This window comes from Salmo salar, chromosome ssa12 (assembly GCF_905237065.1).
Source record: "Salmo salar chromosome ssa12, Ssal_v3.1, whole genome shotgun sequence".
NCBI classification, from domain to species: Eukaryota; Metazoa; Chordata; class Actinopteri; order Salmoniformes; family Salmonidae; genus Salmo; species Salmo salar.
The window spans coordinates 17,509,659-17,523,994 of record NC_059453.1 but is presented as its reverse complement, the minus strand read 5'-3'; the positions used below and the strand labels follow the sequence as shown (position 1 = coordinate 17,523,994).

The 14,336-nt window shown below is 42.2% G+C and overlaps 1 protein-coding gene across 1 annotated transcript in view; it reads left to right on the top strand.

Annotated features, from left to right (window-relative positions):
* Positions 1–380: 380 nt before the first annotated feature.
* LOC106601627 (sialoadhesin) overlaps positions 381–14,336 on the top strand; it is a 33,845-nt gene continuing 19,889 nt past the window's right edge. The window contains exons 1-5 of the mRNA XM_045690914.1: positions 381–402; positions 1,475–1,538; positions 4,017–4,094; positions 4,377–4,721; positions 5,431–5,655. Of these exons, the coding sequence (XP_045546870.1) occupies positions 1,475–1,538; positions 4,017–4,094; positions 4,377–4,721; positions 5,431–5,655 (712 nt within the window). The 5' untranslated portion in view covers positions 381–402. The remainder of the gene's footprint in view (positions 403–1,474; positions 1,539–4,016; positions 4,095–4,376; positions 4,722–5,430; positions 5,656–14,336) is intronic.

The following is a 14,336-nucleotide window of genomic DNA, read 5'->3' as shown; positions in this document are numbered from 1 at the left end:
TGTTGAGATGTCAGTAGGGAGAGCTCTAGTCTAGAACACTGGTACCAATGATACTCCCCTTTCATCTGTTCTGGAACCTTCAGTACCAGCTGATGAGGAGTGATGGGAATGGGTCACATTTTGTCTCTTGTAAAACATGTAGGCCCACTCCTCAAATAAAGAAATGTAACTACAGTATTCTGACTTTAGACCATTTTCTATTTAGATACAGTAACATCCCTTATGTGATATGCTGTTGCTGCATGTTAATGACCAGACTAGGCTACTTGAAAATATGTCAACCACAGAACTCACACAGGCTACGCCTGCTTCTACTAACACTTACAGTAGACTACTTCTTGTTTCCACGCATTGACAGTAAGTTGACTAACTGTTCAAGACCTCTCCCCTTCACTTCACTCTGTAAGTACACTTGATGATATCTTGGAATATAGTTTTAGTTTTGATGTTTTTAGCCATACATGAAATTACTTCCTGTGTCTTTGTACTTACATCAGGGCCTGTATTCATAAAGTGTCTCAGACGGTCCATATAATTATGATCTAAAAGGCTAAACTGATCCCAGATCAGCACTCCTACTCTGATACACTTTGTGAATACTGATCCTGGACTGTGGTTTCATGTGTTTAGTTTAGTTCAGTTTATTCAATTGCATGTTTAAAACGTGTTCAGTAGAGTAGAGTATGCCAGTAATACCCAGATCTCCATTCAGTAGGGTCATGTTCACTGTCAAAGTATAACAGGGTCAAGAATAACTGTGTGTGTGTGTGTGTGTGTGTGTGTGTGTGTGTGTGTGTGTGTGTGTGTGTGTGTGTGTGTGTGTGTGTGTGTGTGTGTGTTTACAAAACATTTACATTGTTTTGGAGAGCATTAGTGGTTTATTCACCTTCAATATCATCATCATGTCTGTACAAAATAAACACAGACACTTTCAGAAGGAGCAATGTCCTGTTACATGAAATATTATTTATTGCCATTTTAAAACACATCATGCAGACACAATATGACATCATGGATGTTTGGAGTGTTGAAGGTAGTTCCATCAGCGAGGGCATTCCACTCCGGAACACAGAAAGATGGAACATACCGGAATGTTCCATGATTGATAATATTACATCTCACAGTTAACAAGTTCAGATTATTTGTTGATTTAAAGCCTTTGTCCTTAGATGAATATCCACAATTTTGTCCAATGAGTAGTTAGAGAATAGAATACATCATTGTTTAGTGAGAATGTGATGTCATCTGTTTCTTGACCCCCTAACTAGTGTCAAACTATCCCAGGTAGGAAGAGAGGGGTGAGGGGTGGATGGGAGAGTGGGATCCAATGGAGAGGTATCGTTTACCCCCCTGACAGCCCCATTGAGTCTGTTTTTGGGATAGAACATGGGGAGGGGGCAGTTGGGGTAAATATTGGCGTCCCTTCAATAGGCCACACCCACAAGAAGTGTCACTAAATGACGTTGTTGAACAGATGCATGGACTGCATGATGTAATCATCCTGGCCTGGAGGCAGGAAGGGACAAAATGCACAACGGGTAAGAAGCAGCTGGAGAGAAGGTTTAATTATATTTCCATGTATCTCTTTCCTCCTAGAAACTCTGTTGTATAAGAACCCAAAGTGAACCGGAGGGCCTTGTTGTGGTCACAATAACAACCCTTTGTCAGACATCCCTGTGGTCCTTCACACATTCCTGAGTCAGTACCTAGGGATTAGTAGAGGTCATCCAGACCGTTTTTACATGTATAAACAGCTGGATCTCGTCTGAGCGGTTAGCTGACAATGCCGAGACCCGCTACGTACTTAATGCTGATTGGTTTAGGTTCTGTCCACTATAGTGCTGTCTGGTCAGAACATGGTGTTGAGGCCCGTCACTCTACTCTTGATGGTCACCACCACCACATACATGCAGACACAGCTGTTTCCATTTGAATATATTTTATATTATTGTGTGGTTATATTCGCTGGTCTCAGACTTCAGTAAGGAACTGCATGTCAAAAGTCTGTCAGCAACACAACACCACTTCTCAAGACTAAAGATGCCATGCACTAACTAAAGGTGAGGGGAGGCGGTGTCCTGCAGCGCATCCAAGCACCCTGATTGGTTGGATGAACACCGGGTGCAAAGGGTGATTGACAGGGATGCAGGCCAGTCAAGTTGAGAGGGCACGCAAATGCACACAGTCATACCAGGCCCATAGGGCTCTGGTCAAAGGTAGTGCACTAAATAGGGATTATGGTGCCATTTAGGACGCAGTCAGTGTAACAGAATGACAGTGGCATGGTGTACTACTACAAACATGTGTTTGTGTGCTTCAATGTGACTTTGTCGAGTAGCCAGTGTTGTGTTTCACCATTCTATCTGATGTATTGTCAGTTTGTAATGTTGTTATTAGTCCAACATTATTGAGGACATTATCATTAGGATGGTGCAGTAATGTTGAGATGCCAGTAGGGAGAGCTCCGGTCTAGAACACTGGAACCTTCAGTACCACTTTGATGCAGCTGATGAGGAGTGTAAATTGAATGGGTTTGTAGAAAATAAGGAAAATCTAATGAAAGGCGTAGACCATGAAATGCTTACTTACAAGTCCATGGAACTGGCCAACAGTTAGCAGCATACCACCCTGCATCCCACTGCTAGCTTGCTTCTGAAGCTAAGCAGCGTTCACCCTGGTCAGTCCCTGGATGGGAGACCAGAAGCTACTGGAAGTGGTGTTGGAGAGCCAGAAGGAGGCACTCTTTCCTCTGGTCTAAAAATATACATCCCAATGCCCCATGGTAGTGATTGGGGACATTGTCCTGTGTAGGGTGCTGTCTTTTGGATGGGATGTTAAACGGGTGTCCTGACTCTCTGTTGTCACTAAAGGTCCCATGCCACTTATTGTAAGAGTAGGGGTGTTAACCCTGGTGTCCACTGCTAAAATTCACAATCTGGCCCTCATGCCACCTAATCATCCCCAGATTTGAATTGGCTCATTCATCCCCCTTTTAAATATTCCCCAGGTTGTTGCTGTAAATGAGAATTTTACCTACCTGGTAAAATAAGGCTTAGATAAATAATAATAAATATATAGAACTTTGACCTGTTCCATGTAGAACTGAGAGGGGCAAGGCAACACATTCTAAGATATTATAAACATTCTAAATAGTAGGCTATATTAAACACATTCTAAGATATTATAAACATTCCAAATAGTAGACTATAGTAAACACATTCTAAGATATTATAAACATTCTAAATAGTAGGTTATAGTCAACACTATTCTGACGTGCTTTTCTGCACGTCATGCATGTTAGTGTCTTACAGAACTGTCCTTTCCTTCCTCTTTATCAGCTACTTGTGTTCTGACTACTTTAAATACAGTATGTATCAACCACAGAACTGACACTTACTAGCAGTTCACACTCACTACCAGTCAGTTGACTCACTGTACAAGACCTCTCCCCTTCACTCTGTAAGTACTCTTGATATCTTGAAATATAGTTGTTTGTTTTTAGCCATAAGTCATGTACTCAAGGGTCTCAGACTTGGAGTGCTGATCTAGGATCAGGTCCTGCTGGTCCATATAAATATGATCTAAATGGGAAACTAATCCTAGATCCTACTCCTATAAAAGGTATCTGTGACTTGTTGTGTAGTCTCACAGCTTGGGGATAGGAGCTATCATTCAACCTGGTGGTAACTGCCTTGCTCAAATTGGCAGATTTTTCCACCTTGCCAGGTCGGGGATTTGAACCAGTAATGTTTCAGTTACTGGCTCAACTCTCTTAATCGCTATGCTACCTGCCGATACCGCTGACACAGACCATATTACCAAACTATTATAATGATGTTATTTACACACCATCCACTCAAGGCTGTGATGATGATGTGTTGTTATACTGCATCCCAAATGATACCATATTCCCTATAGAGTGCACTACTTTTGACTAGAGCCCTACCTGCTGCCCCTGATGGTATGTATGTAGTTATTCACCAGCTATAGAGTGACTTGTTGTTTATGTTTCTAAGACTGCAGGGTGGGAGATGCAACAATGGCCTTGAGAACAGCAGGAAGTGTGTTGGTGGTCTTTCTCTGGTCTGTAGCAGGTATGGTCTCATTCTTATCTTTTAGTTGCTCTGTTTAATAATCTACAGACATTTCTAAAAGGATAAGAATCATAATGTTATTCTGGTGTGTTCTGTTAGGAATCTCCACTTCACTTTAAATAGTTATCTTTCACACCTCACTGAGTGATGCTTATCTCTGGTTTCCATTCACACTCAAATCAGCAACTACAACAACAAAGTGTGGACAAACCCTACCTTCAGTGTGAGCCAATAGACCTTGTCTTCATTCTGATACCATTGTGTTATGTGACTGTGTTTCAGTGGTACTGGGTCAGTATGGCTGGAGTGTGACTTACACCACTCAGAGTATCTGTACCTTGAAGGGGTCAACAGTGGAGCTGTCCTGCTCTATCAGATATCCCAGTGGTACGGTCACATCAACCGTCTGGTTCACTAAATGGGGGACTGGTGTAGAACCTGAAGATCTAGGTCAGGACCCAGAGTATGCAGGTCGTCTGGAGTATCATGGGGATAAGAAGAATGGTCACAACCTGAGAATCACAGACCTGAGAGAGAAAGACTCAGCTACGTACAAGTTCAGATTTATAACAGATCAGACTGGAGGGAAATATACTGGTGATCCTGGAGTCTCTCTGTCTGTCACAGGTACAGTAACATTCTATATACTGGTGATCCTGGAGTCACTCTGTCTGTCACAGGTACAGTAACATTCTATATACTGGTGATCCTGGAGTCTCTCTGTCTGTCACAGGTACAGTAACATTCTATATACTGGTGATCCTGGAGTCTCTCTGTCTGTAACAGGTACAGTAACATTCTATATACTGGTGATCCTGGAGTCTCTCTGTCTGTAACAGGTACAGTAACATTCTATATACTGGTGATCCTGGAGTCACTCTGTCTGTAACAGGTACAGTAACATTCTATATACTGGTGATCCTGGAGTCTCTCTGTCTGTAACAGGTACAGTAACATTCTATATACTGGTGATCCTGGAGTCTCTGTCTGTAACAGGTACAGTAACATTCTATATACTGGTGATCCTGGAGTTACTCTGTCTTTCACAGGTACAGTAACATTCTATATACTGGTGATCCTGGAGTCACTCTGTCTGTAACAGGTACAGTAACATTCTATATACTGGTGATCCTGGAGTCACTGTCTGTAACAGGTACAGTTACATGCTTTATACTGCTAGTCTGTTGAATTAATATCTACTGTCCATTTCGGTCTAGAAATTGGATTTGTATGTATGAAACAGATTGAAGAATGAAATGAGTATGAGAATGTCTTGCATCATGTGATTAAACTATGAACAGGTGATTCAGGGTATTAATGTTGTGATCTACTCCAGCTCTGCAGGTGATGGTGACTCCACCACGGTGGGCAACGTCAAAGACACTGACCTGTATCACCACCTGTACTCTGACTGGTAACCCCACCTACATCTGGTACAAGAACGGACAACATCTAGATGAGAGCACCTCCCCCCAGTACAAAGACCTTGTCTCCAGTAACTATGACGACAGTTACTCCTGTGCTGTAAAAGGCCATGAGGATCTCCACTCTCCTGCAGTGTGTGAGTGTTTCTTTAATTAACAGTACCGTACAACCTCTGTGTGTGTTGGTTTCACTATGTAATATTAGAACTGTTATCATTTCTAGAAAGAACTGAGAATATAATCCAGTTGTCCTCTTGTTTTGTCACTGTGTTTCAGGTGTTCAGGATCAGGACTGCAACAGAGTAACTTACACCAAGAGGAGAATCTGTGTCTTGAAGGGGTCAACAGTGGACATATCCTGTACTTATGTTGGTTATTATTCCACCACATCAACATTCTGGTTTAGAAGTGATAAGTCGACCCCTGAAGACCTAACCAGAGACCCAGGGTATACAGGTCGTGTGAAGTACACTGGAACATACAGAGGTCCCTCCATCCTGAGAATCACAGATCTGAGAGAGGAGGACTCAGCTGAGTATCGCTTCACTTTTAAAACAGACAACGTTGAATGGGGTCATAGTTTCCCAGGAACAACTCTGTCTGTCACAGGTAATACTAAACTGTATGATACAACTGTAAATCATATTGAATTACAGGAGAAAATAAATAAACCATCCTGTTAACACAGAGGTGTATGTGGTTTTATACATATTGTTTCAGGTCTGCAGGTGAAGGTGACTCCTGCTGCAGAGGGACAGAAGACACTGACCTGTATCACCACCTGTACTCTGACTGACAACCCCACCTACATCTGGTACAGGAATGGACAGAATGTACAAGATACCTCCTCTCCCATGTACTCCATCAGCAGTGAGGATGCAGACAGTTACTCCTGTGCTGTAAAAGGCCGTGAGGGTCTCAGATCGTCTGCAGTGTGTGAGTACAGTGCAGCACAATAGTACAGTATTCTATTTGATTTGATTTCTACTTAGCAAGTATCATGCACTCATGCAAAATAGACATGCCTTACTTTATCAATCATTTTACAACAAAAATATTTATTTTACTAATTGTTAATACTACTTTGACAAAATGTTTGGTATTTTACATCAGATAAACCAAAGAAGACCTCAGTGTCAGTCAGTCCCTCTGGTGAAATAGTGGAGGACAGTTCAGTGACTCTGACCTGCAGCAGTGATGCCAACCCACCTGTGGACAAATACATCTGGTACAAGAAGAATGGAGCTTCACTGACAGGATCTGAAAAGACATACAATTTCACCACCATCAGCTCTGAGGACAGTGGAGAATACTACTGTGAGGCTGAGAATAAATGTGGACGTCTCAACTCTTCTTCTGTGTCTGTAGACGTTCAGTGTTAGTACACCTAACCTCATCTTTTGATTTGAGGATCAAATTTAAATTCATATTTCAATAACAAGTAAAACACTATTTAAAACAATGTTGTTACATATTGTCCACCAGATGACCCAAAGAACACCTCAGTGTCAGTCAGTCCCTCTGGTGAAATAGTGGAGGGCAGTTCAGTGACTCTGACCTGCAGCAGTGATGCCAACCCACCTGTGGACAAATACACCTGGTACTTTCAAAATGAGACTTTTCTAAATGGATTTGGACAGATGTACAACATAAGTAAGTTCAAGTCTAAGGACAATGGACATTACCACTGTGAGGCCTGGAATGGAAGAGGATCTAGGAACTCTACAGCTCTGATGATCATTTTACCAGGTGAACTTTCATCTTCAATATTTCAATACAAAATGACATTTCATGCTCATCTTAATAATTATACATTGGCTTATCAGACTTTGTTTTATAGTTATATATACGTTGAGATTAGATCAGTTAGTTAACAAATGTTGTTTTATTGTCCTGGACTATGTTTATTTTCAGTTTATAAAATGCCAGTACTAATGTCATCCATATTTTATTATAGAGAAACAGACCTCAGTTCTGACTGCTGCTGTAGGAATCATAGTGGTTGTTCTGGTTCTCATCCTCTGTCTCTCTGGACTCATGTGGTTCAGGTGAGTGAAGAAGGGAAAATTGATATTTGTATTATTCTTTCACCTTATCACTCTGATTTGTTATTAACTTCATTCATTTATTTATTGGCCCAAAGCCCTTAACTACTAAACTATATTAGAAACATATCAACTTCCACTAGAGGTCAGTAGAGAGCAGAACTCACTCTTTCCCTCTTTACAGGAGATCCACAGGAGGAAGTGATGCCACAGCAGACACACAGGTGATTATATCAGTTACACCAGGACCCCCCCACACCCACACACACAACTCATCAGGCTTTGATTATATGAATGAGTTACATGAGTTACAACTCCATTTTCATTAATTTACTGTGTCACGACAGTCTCTTTCATACTATTTTAATTGTTATTTCTCTCTATCTCTCTCTATCTCTCTCTCTCTCTCTCTATATATATATATATATATATATATATATATCTCTATCTATCTATCTCTCTATCTCTCTATCTCTCTCTCTCTCTCCACAGAGTGTCCGTCCTGACTGTAACAGTGACATGTACACAGGTCTGAACATGAGGACCATGTCCCCTGACTATGACACTCTGGCAGTAAGTCTCTTATAATTCATTTTGATTGTTTGTTAGTGTGTTTGTTTTATACAGTACTTGAATGTGTATAGAGACAATTTTAGAAAGACTAGTGTCTCAATGAACTCATGCATTTCCTCTCTCCAACTCCATCTTTCTTCTTCTCTTCTCTCTCTCTCTCTCTCTCTCTCTCTCTCTCTCTCTCTCTCTCTCTCTCTCTCTCTGTCCACAGAATGTCCATCCTGACCCTACCAGTGACCCCAACAGTGACATGTACACACCTCTGAACATGAAGACCAGGTCACCAGAGTATGACACCCTGGCAGTAAGTGTGTGTGTGTGTGTGTGTGTGTGTGTGTGTGTGTGTGTGTGTGTGTGTGTGTGTGTGTGTGTGTGTGTGTGTGTGTGTGTGTGTGTGTGTGTGTGTGTGTGTGTGTCCATAAACATTTTAAAGGGAGTGCTAATTCAGTATATCTTCTTTCAGAATGTGAGGGGAATCTCCCTCTGAAGAGAAGCACCACAGAACCTGGACTGAAGAGAAGCACCACAGATCCTGGACTGAAGAGAAGCACCACTGATCCTGGCCTGAAGAGAAGCACCACAGATCCTGGCCTGAAGAGAAGCACCACAGATCCTGGACTGAAGAGAAGCACCACAGAAGCTGGACTGAAGAGCTACTGTTCCAATCCAAAGCTAGGCATCACACCTCTATTATCTTGCTATCATATCTAGATGGTTTTCCAGACCATGATCTTTAACTTTTGAGTAAATGCTGGAATATACATTTTATTATTTTATTATGATAATTATGTATATTGATGATAAATGGGTTATGCTTCTGCTTTTTTTTCAATGGGATTTTCCCATTTCCATATTTTTCTTGTGTACTAATCTGTTTAATATCTATAGTTGAAGTTTATATTTCTGATCTTTTTCAATGGAATTTTGCCATTTAGGGATTTATAACATCAATAGTCCTACTTTCCTCAGCAACTAATATGGATAATATTGATAAAAGCTTTTTAATATTTTTAGCTTTTGGGCCAAGTTTCTCCTGAAGTGTTTAATGATGATTTACTTTGTATTGCTGTCATATATTATTCCACATTTTATATTTGGGGCGGCAGGTAGCCTATATTGGGGTGGCAGGTAGCCGATATTGGGGTGGCAGGTAGCCTATATTGGGGTGGCAGGTTGCCTATATTGGGGTGGCAGGTAGCCTATATTGGGGTGGCAGGTAGCCTATATTGGGGTGGCAGGTAGCCTATATTGGGGTGGCAGGTAGCCTATATTGGGGTGGCAGGTAGCTTATATTGGGGCGGCAGGTAGCCTATATTGGGGCGGCAGGTAGCCTATATTGGGGTGGCAGGTAGCCTATATTGGGGTGGCAGGTTGCCTATATTGGGGTGGCAGGTAGCCTATATTGGGGTGGCAGGTAGCCTATATTGGGGTGGCAGGTAGCTTATATTGGGCGGCAGGTAGCCTATATTGGGGCGGCAGGTAGCCTATATTGGGGCGGCAGGTAGCCGATATTGGGGTGGCAGGTAGCCTATATTGGGGTGGCAGGTAGCCTATATTGGGGTGGCAGATCGCCTAGTGGTTAGAGCGTTGGACTAGTAACCGGAAGGTTGCAAGATTGAATCCCTGAGCTGACAAGGTATAAATCTGTCGTTCTGCCCCTGAACAAGAACAAGGCAGAACAAGACTGTTCCTAGGCCGTCATTGAAAATAAGAATTTGTTCTTAGCTGACTTGCCTAGTTAAATAAAGGTAAAAATATTATGCAATACGATATTGTTTTTTTATTTAAAAAAATGTAATCAGTCCATTACATACATTTAAACATTTGCAGTTTTTTACATTTTATATTAATTATAATTGTATATTATGTAATGCTATATTGTTCAGTGTCATGATATCACTTGTTTTGTCATCACATTTTTCATTATTACGTACTTTATATACGTTAAATACATGTTTACCTTTGCAGTTTTTACTGTGTGGTTTAGTGTCAATACAGTATAAGCATCATGTTGTAAACAAGATCAACATTTAAGACAATAAATACATAGATTATTTGATTAACTAATTATACACTGATTCATAACTATTTCCACTCAGCTCTTGTTTCTTGTATTTCTGCCTATTAGACACATGATGGTGGCAATGAATCATTTAACCATGAGTGGCTAGGCCAGCGTTTCCTAAACTCAGCTCTAACAGCTATGCTACCCGCCATAGTATAGACAGGCTGCACTACCAGACCCCACCAAAGGGGCATTGTATATGCAGACTGCTCTACCAGACCCCACCACAGGGGGTATTGTATAGACAGACTGCACTACCAGAACCCACCAAAGGGGGTATTGTATAGACAGACTGCACTACCAGACCCCACCACAGGGGTTATTGTATCGACAGACTGCACTACCAGACCCCACCACAGGGGGTATTGTATATACAGACTGCACTACCAGAACCCACCACAGGGGGTATTGTATAGACAGACTGCACTACCAGACCCCACCACAGGGGGTATTGTATATACAGACTGCACTACCAGAACCCACCACAGGGAGCATAGCCATTATTAGAGGAGTTTGATTTCTGATTTACCCAAAACACTACAACAATAATGAAATACATGCTGTACATGAAATACATGCTGGACCTCTCCTCCCCTCAGGACTCCAGTGCTGGACCTCTCCTCCCCTCAGGACTCCAGTGGTGGACCTCTCCTCCCCTCAGGACTCCAGTGGTGGACCTCTCCTCCCCTCAGGACTCCAGTGGCGAAACTCTCCTCCCCTCAGGACTCCAGTGGTGGACCTCTCCTCCCCTCAGGACTCCAGTGGTGGACCTCACCTCCCCTCTTGACTCCAGTGGTGGACCTCTCCTCCCCTCTTGACTCCAGTGGTGGACCTCTCCTCCCCTCAGGACTCCAGTGGTAGGCCTCTCCTCCCCTCATGACTCCAGTGGTGGACCTCTCCTCCCCTCAGGACTCCAGTGGTGGACCTCTCCTCCCCTCAGGACTCCAGTGGTGGACCTCTCCTCCCCTCAGGACTCCAGTGGTGGACCTCTCCTCCCCTCAGGACTCCAGTGGTGGACCTCACCTCCCCTCATGACTCCAGTGGTGGTCCTCTCCTCCCCTCAGGACTCCAGTGGGTGGGTATGTTTAATTCTGGTTATTCCACAGTATATATTCCTACAGTTATAGGTTCTATAGGCTGTCTCAAATAGCACCCTGTTCCTATATGCATTGTATTTTGACTGTGGTCACCTCCCTCCCTTCCTCTCCTACATTCTGTACTTTAGTTGTGTGGAGATATAATTAGAATGTTGAACTCTGATACTCTCTATGTTCTGTAGTTGTGGGGAGATAGAGAGTATCAGAGTTCTACATTCTAATTCTTTATTCGGTACTGTAGTTGTGGGGAGAGAGAGAGTATCAGAGTTCTACAAGAGAGATTATGTGCCTTTGTCAACTTCAAGAATCCCAACGTGTCCACTTGCACCTTGGAGAGGCTAAAGGTGAGTGGTGGGATGAAACATAATGCTGTCATATGCATTGAACTATGTGAGATGTGCTATCAATTTTTTAGCTTGACCTTAAGGAGTGTGTACTTTTTCGACCATGCTATTGGTTCAATTGTACTTTTGGGACTATGCCATTGGTCCCATTGTACTATTGGGACTATACTATTGGTTCCACTGTACGCTTAGGACTGTGCTATTGGTTCTATTGTACTTTTGGGACTATGCTATTGGTTCCATTGCACTTTTGGATAATCTTTATTTAACCAGGCAAGTCAATTAAGAACACATTTTTATTTACAATGGCGGCCTGGCAAGAGGCAAAAGGTCTCCTGTGGGGACGGGGACTTAAAATAAGGCAATACAAACTAGTGACATGGGCTGACAACGAGAAACAGCTACATATCTCAATAACCTGTTCATCTATTTGTCCTTTGAACTCCTCCAATGAAGGACATTCTAAGATCAAGGGGCTGAATAATGAAATGAAAGGACTTTTTTTCATGTTTGGTTCTAATTTTCAGAACTGTTAGCATAAAACAAGATTGAGATCTGAGTTTGTATGTGTTCTCATTTCATGCTAGAAGAGAGGATATATAACATGGCAGTTTTCCTTAAATGGTCTTCTAAATAAGAATGTACCAGTGTTTGAGCCTGCGTGTTGCTACTGATGTCCACCTGACAGCACTGTAGAGATCACAATGGTGAGTTAGACGTCTCTGCATGATACACAGAGTCAAGAGCCTTCAGTGTAGAGCATGAGTCTTGCACATAAATAGTATCACTGTCCAACACAGAGAGAAAAGTACAACGATTCAACTCCTTTCTGGTGGCAAATGATAAACAAGCCGGTAATAAAATCCAATGCAATGTTATTGGTTTCATTGTACTTTTGGGACAATGCTATTAGTTCCATTGTACTTTTGGGACCATGCTACTGGTTCATTTGTATGTATTTGGACTACGCCTGCGGTTTGTCTTCCTGTCCAGGGGTGGAGCTGGAGAGTACCAGGCTGGTGATCAGGTACCAGGACAGCCAGTATTACAACAATATAGAAATACATACTGTACATCTAATAATGATTTATTGTGAGGTTTAGCTACGTTTCACCAAAGATAGTACATTAGAATGACTCTCTGGTTTTACAAATAATAAGTGCACCTTTTCTTGTACTTTTGAGACTAATCTATTGGCTCCATTTTACTTTTGGGACAATGCTTTTGGTTCCATTGTACTTGTGGGACTTTGCTATTGGTTCCATTCAAAATATTTTGACTGTTGCTGCTGTTTGTCCTCATGTCCAGAGGGTGGAGCTGGAGAGCACTAGGCTGGTGATCAGGTACCTAGACCGCTGGCTGTAGAGAACCCCTCCCTCTCCTCAGAGGACCAACCCTATAGGCCTCATCACCTCCTCAGCCTCCCAGTACGCCTCCACAGGGTAAGGACATCCATCTGTCTGTCAAAACATCATTATGAGTTATTCTAAAGTGTTATCAATCAACTCATAAACTTTTGAAATGTACAAAGTGATGGAAGGAGGAAGCAGGAGCACAGGTGCAGGTGCTTGTGTTTTGATACTGTTTGTCTCTCTCTCCCAGGACCAGGAGGATGGCTCCCATCAACGGTGACGAGTGTTTCTTCTGGAGGACCACCGGCTGTTTCTATGGTGACAAATGTCACTTCAAACACAAGCCTGACTAGAGAGGAAGAGACAGGAATCCATGGCAACCCTGACCACCACACAGTGACTGGATAGTAGAGAGGGAGGAGAATGATGAAGATTAAGGAAGAGGATGAGGGACCGTGTCCCAACTTTAAAAGGGAACAGGAGGTTTGGGGGGATGGTGGATGGGGGGACAGAACACTAGACATATAGAATGAGTGTGTGAAGTGTAAATCAAAGTGAGAAGAGTGCACCTCTGATTTCCTTCCCCCTCTCCCTCGGCATGATCTGTGAAACATGTCATCATTGATGTCAGATGATGGAGATGATGTCATCATTGATGTCAGATGATGGAGATGATGTCATCATTAGAACCTTGATGGGATCTTTGCCCAGTGAACCTCCTCTATGATGACCATGTTGTAAACACTAAGGGGGCTGACATCTGTTGTTATCATGTGTTTTACTGTGTATGTATGTATGGTCATGTGACTGGACATGTGACCTGAAAGTGTGACCCCTTGTGATGTCACTGTGAGACTCACTGCAAGCCTGATGCCATAGGGTGTTTAGTAGTTGTCCCTACAGGGGATAAATAAATGCACATTTTTTTATTGAATTACAATTGAATATGGGGCATGTTCCAGGCAGACTATATTGCAGTCACCTGCCTGCTCTCACAAACATTAGTCCTTCTCCTTTTTAACCTAAAGGGGTACTATAAATCAAAATCAAATATCTAAATGATCCATGGTACGACCACCTTAAACCAATTCCATATGTCAGCTAGTAGAACCCCCCCAAACGGCTTAGGCTTTTAGATGTTCAGAAACCCAGTGTCAGAGGGAGCAATGTCCAGCAGCTAAACACACAAATCAAATCAAATTGTATTAGTTACATGCGCCAAACACAACAGGTGTAGAACTTACTGTAAAATGGTTAAAGACAAGCACTTACATAAAAACAACTGCATTGTTAGTTAAGAAAATAATACAAAATGCTATAAAAAAAGATCACACAATAAAAT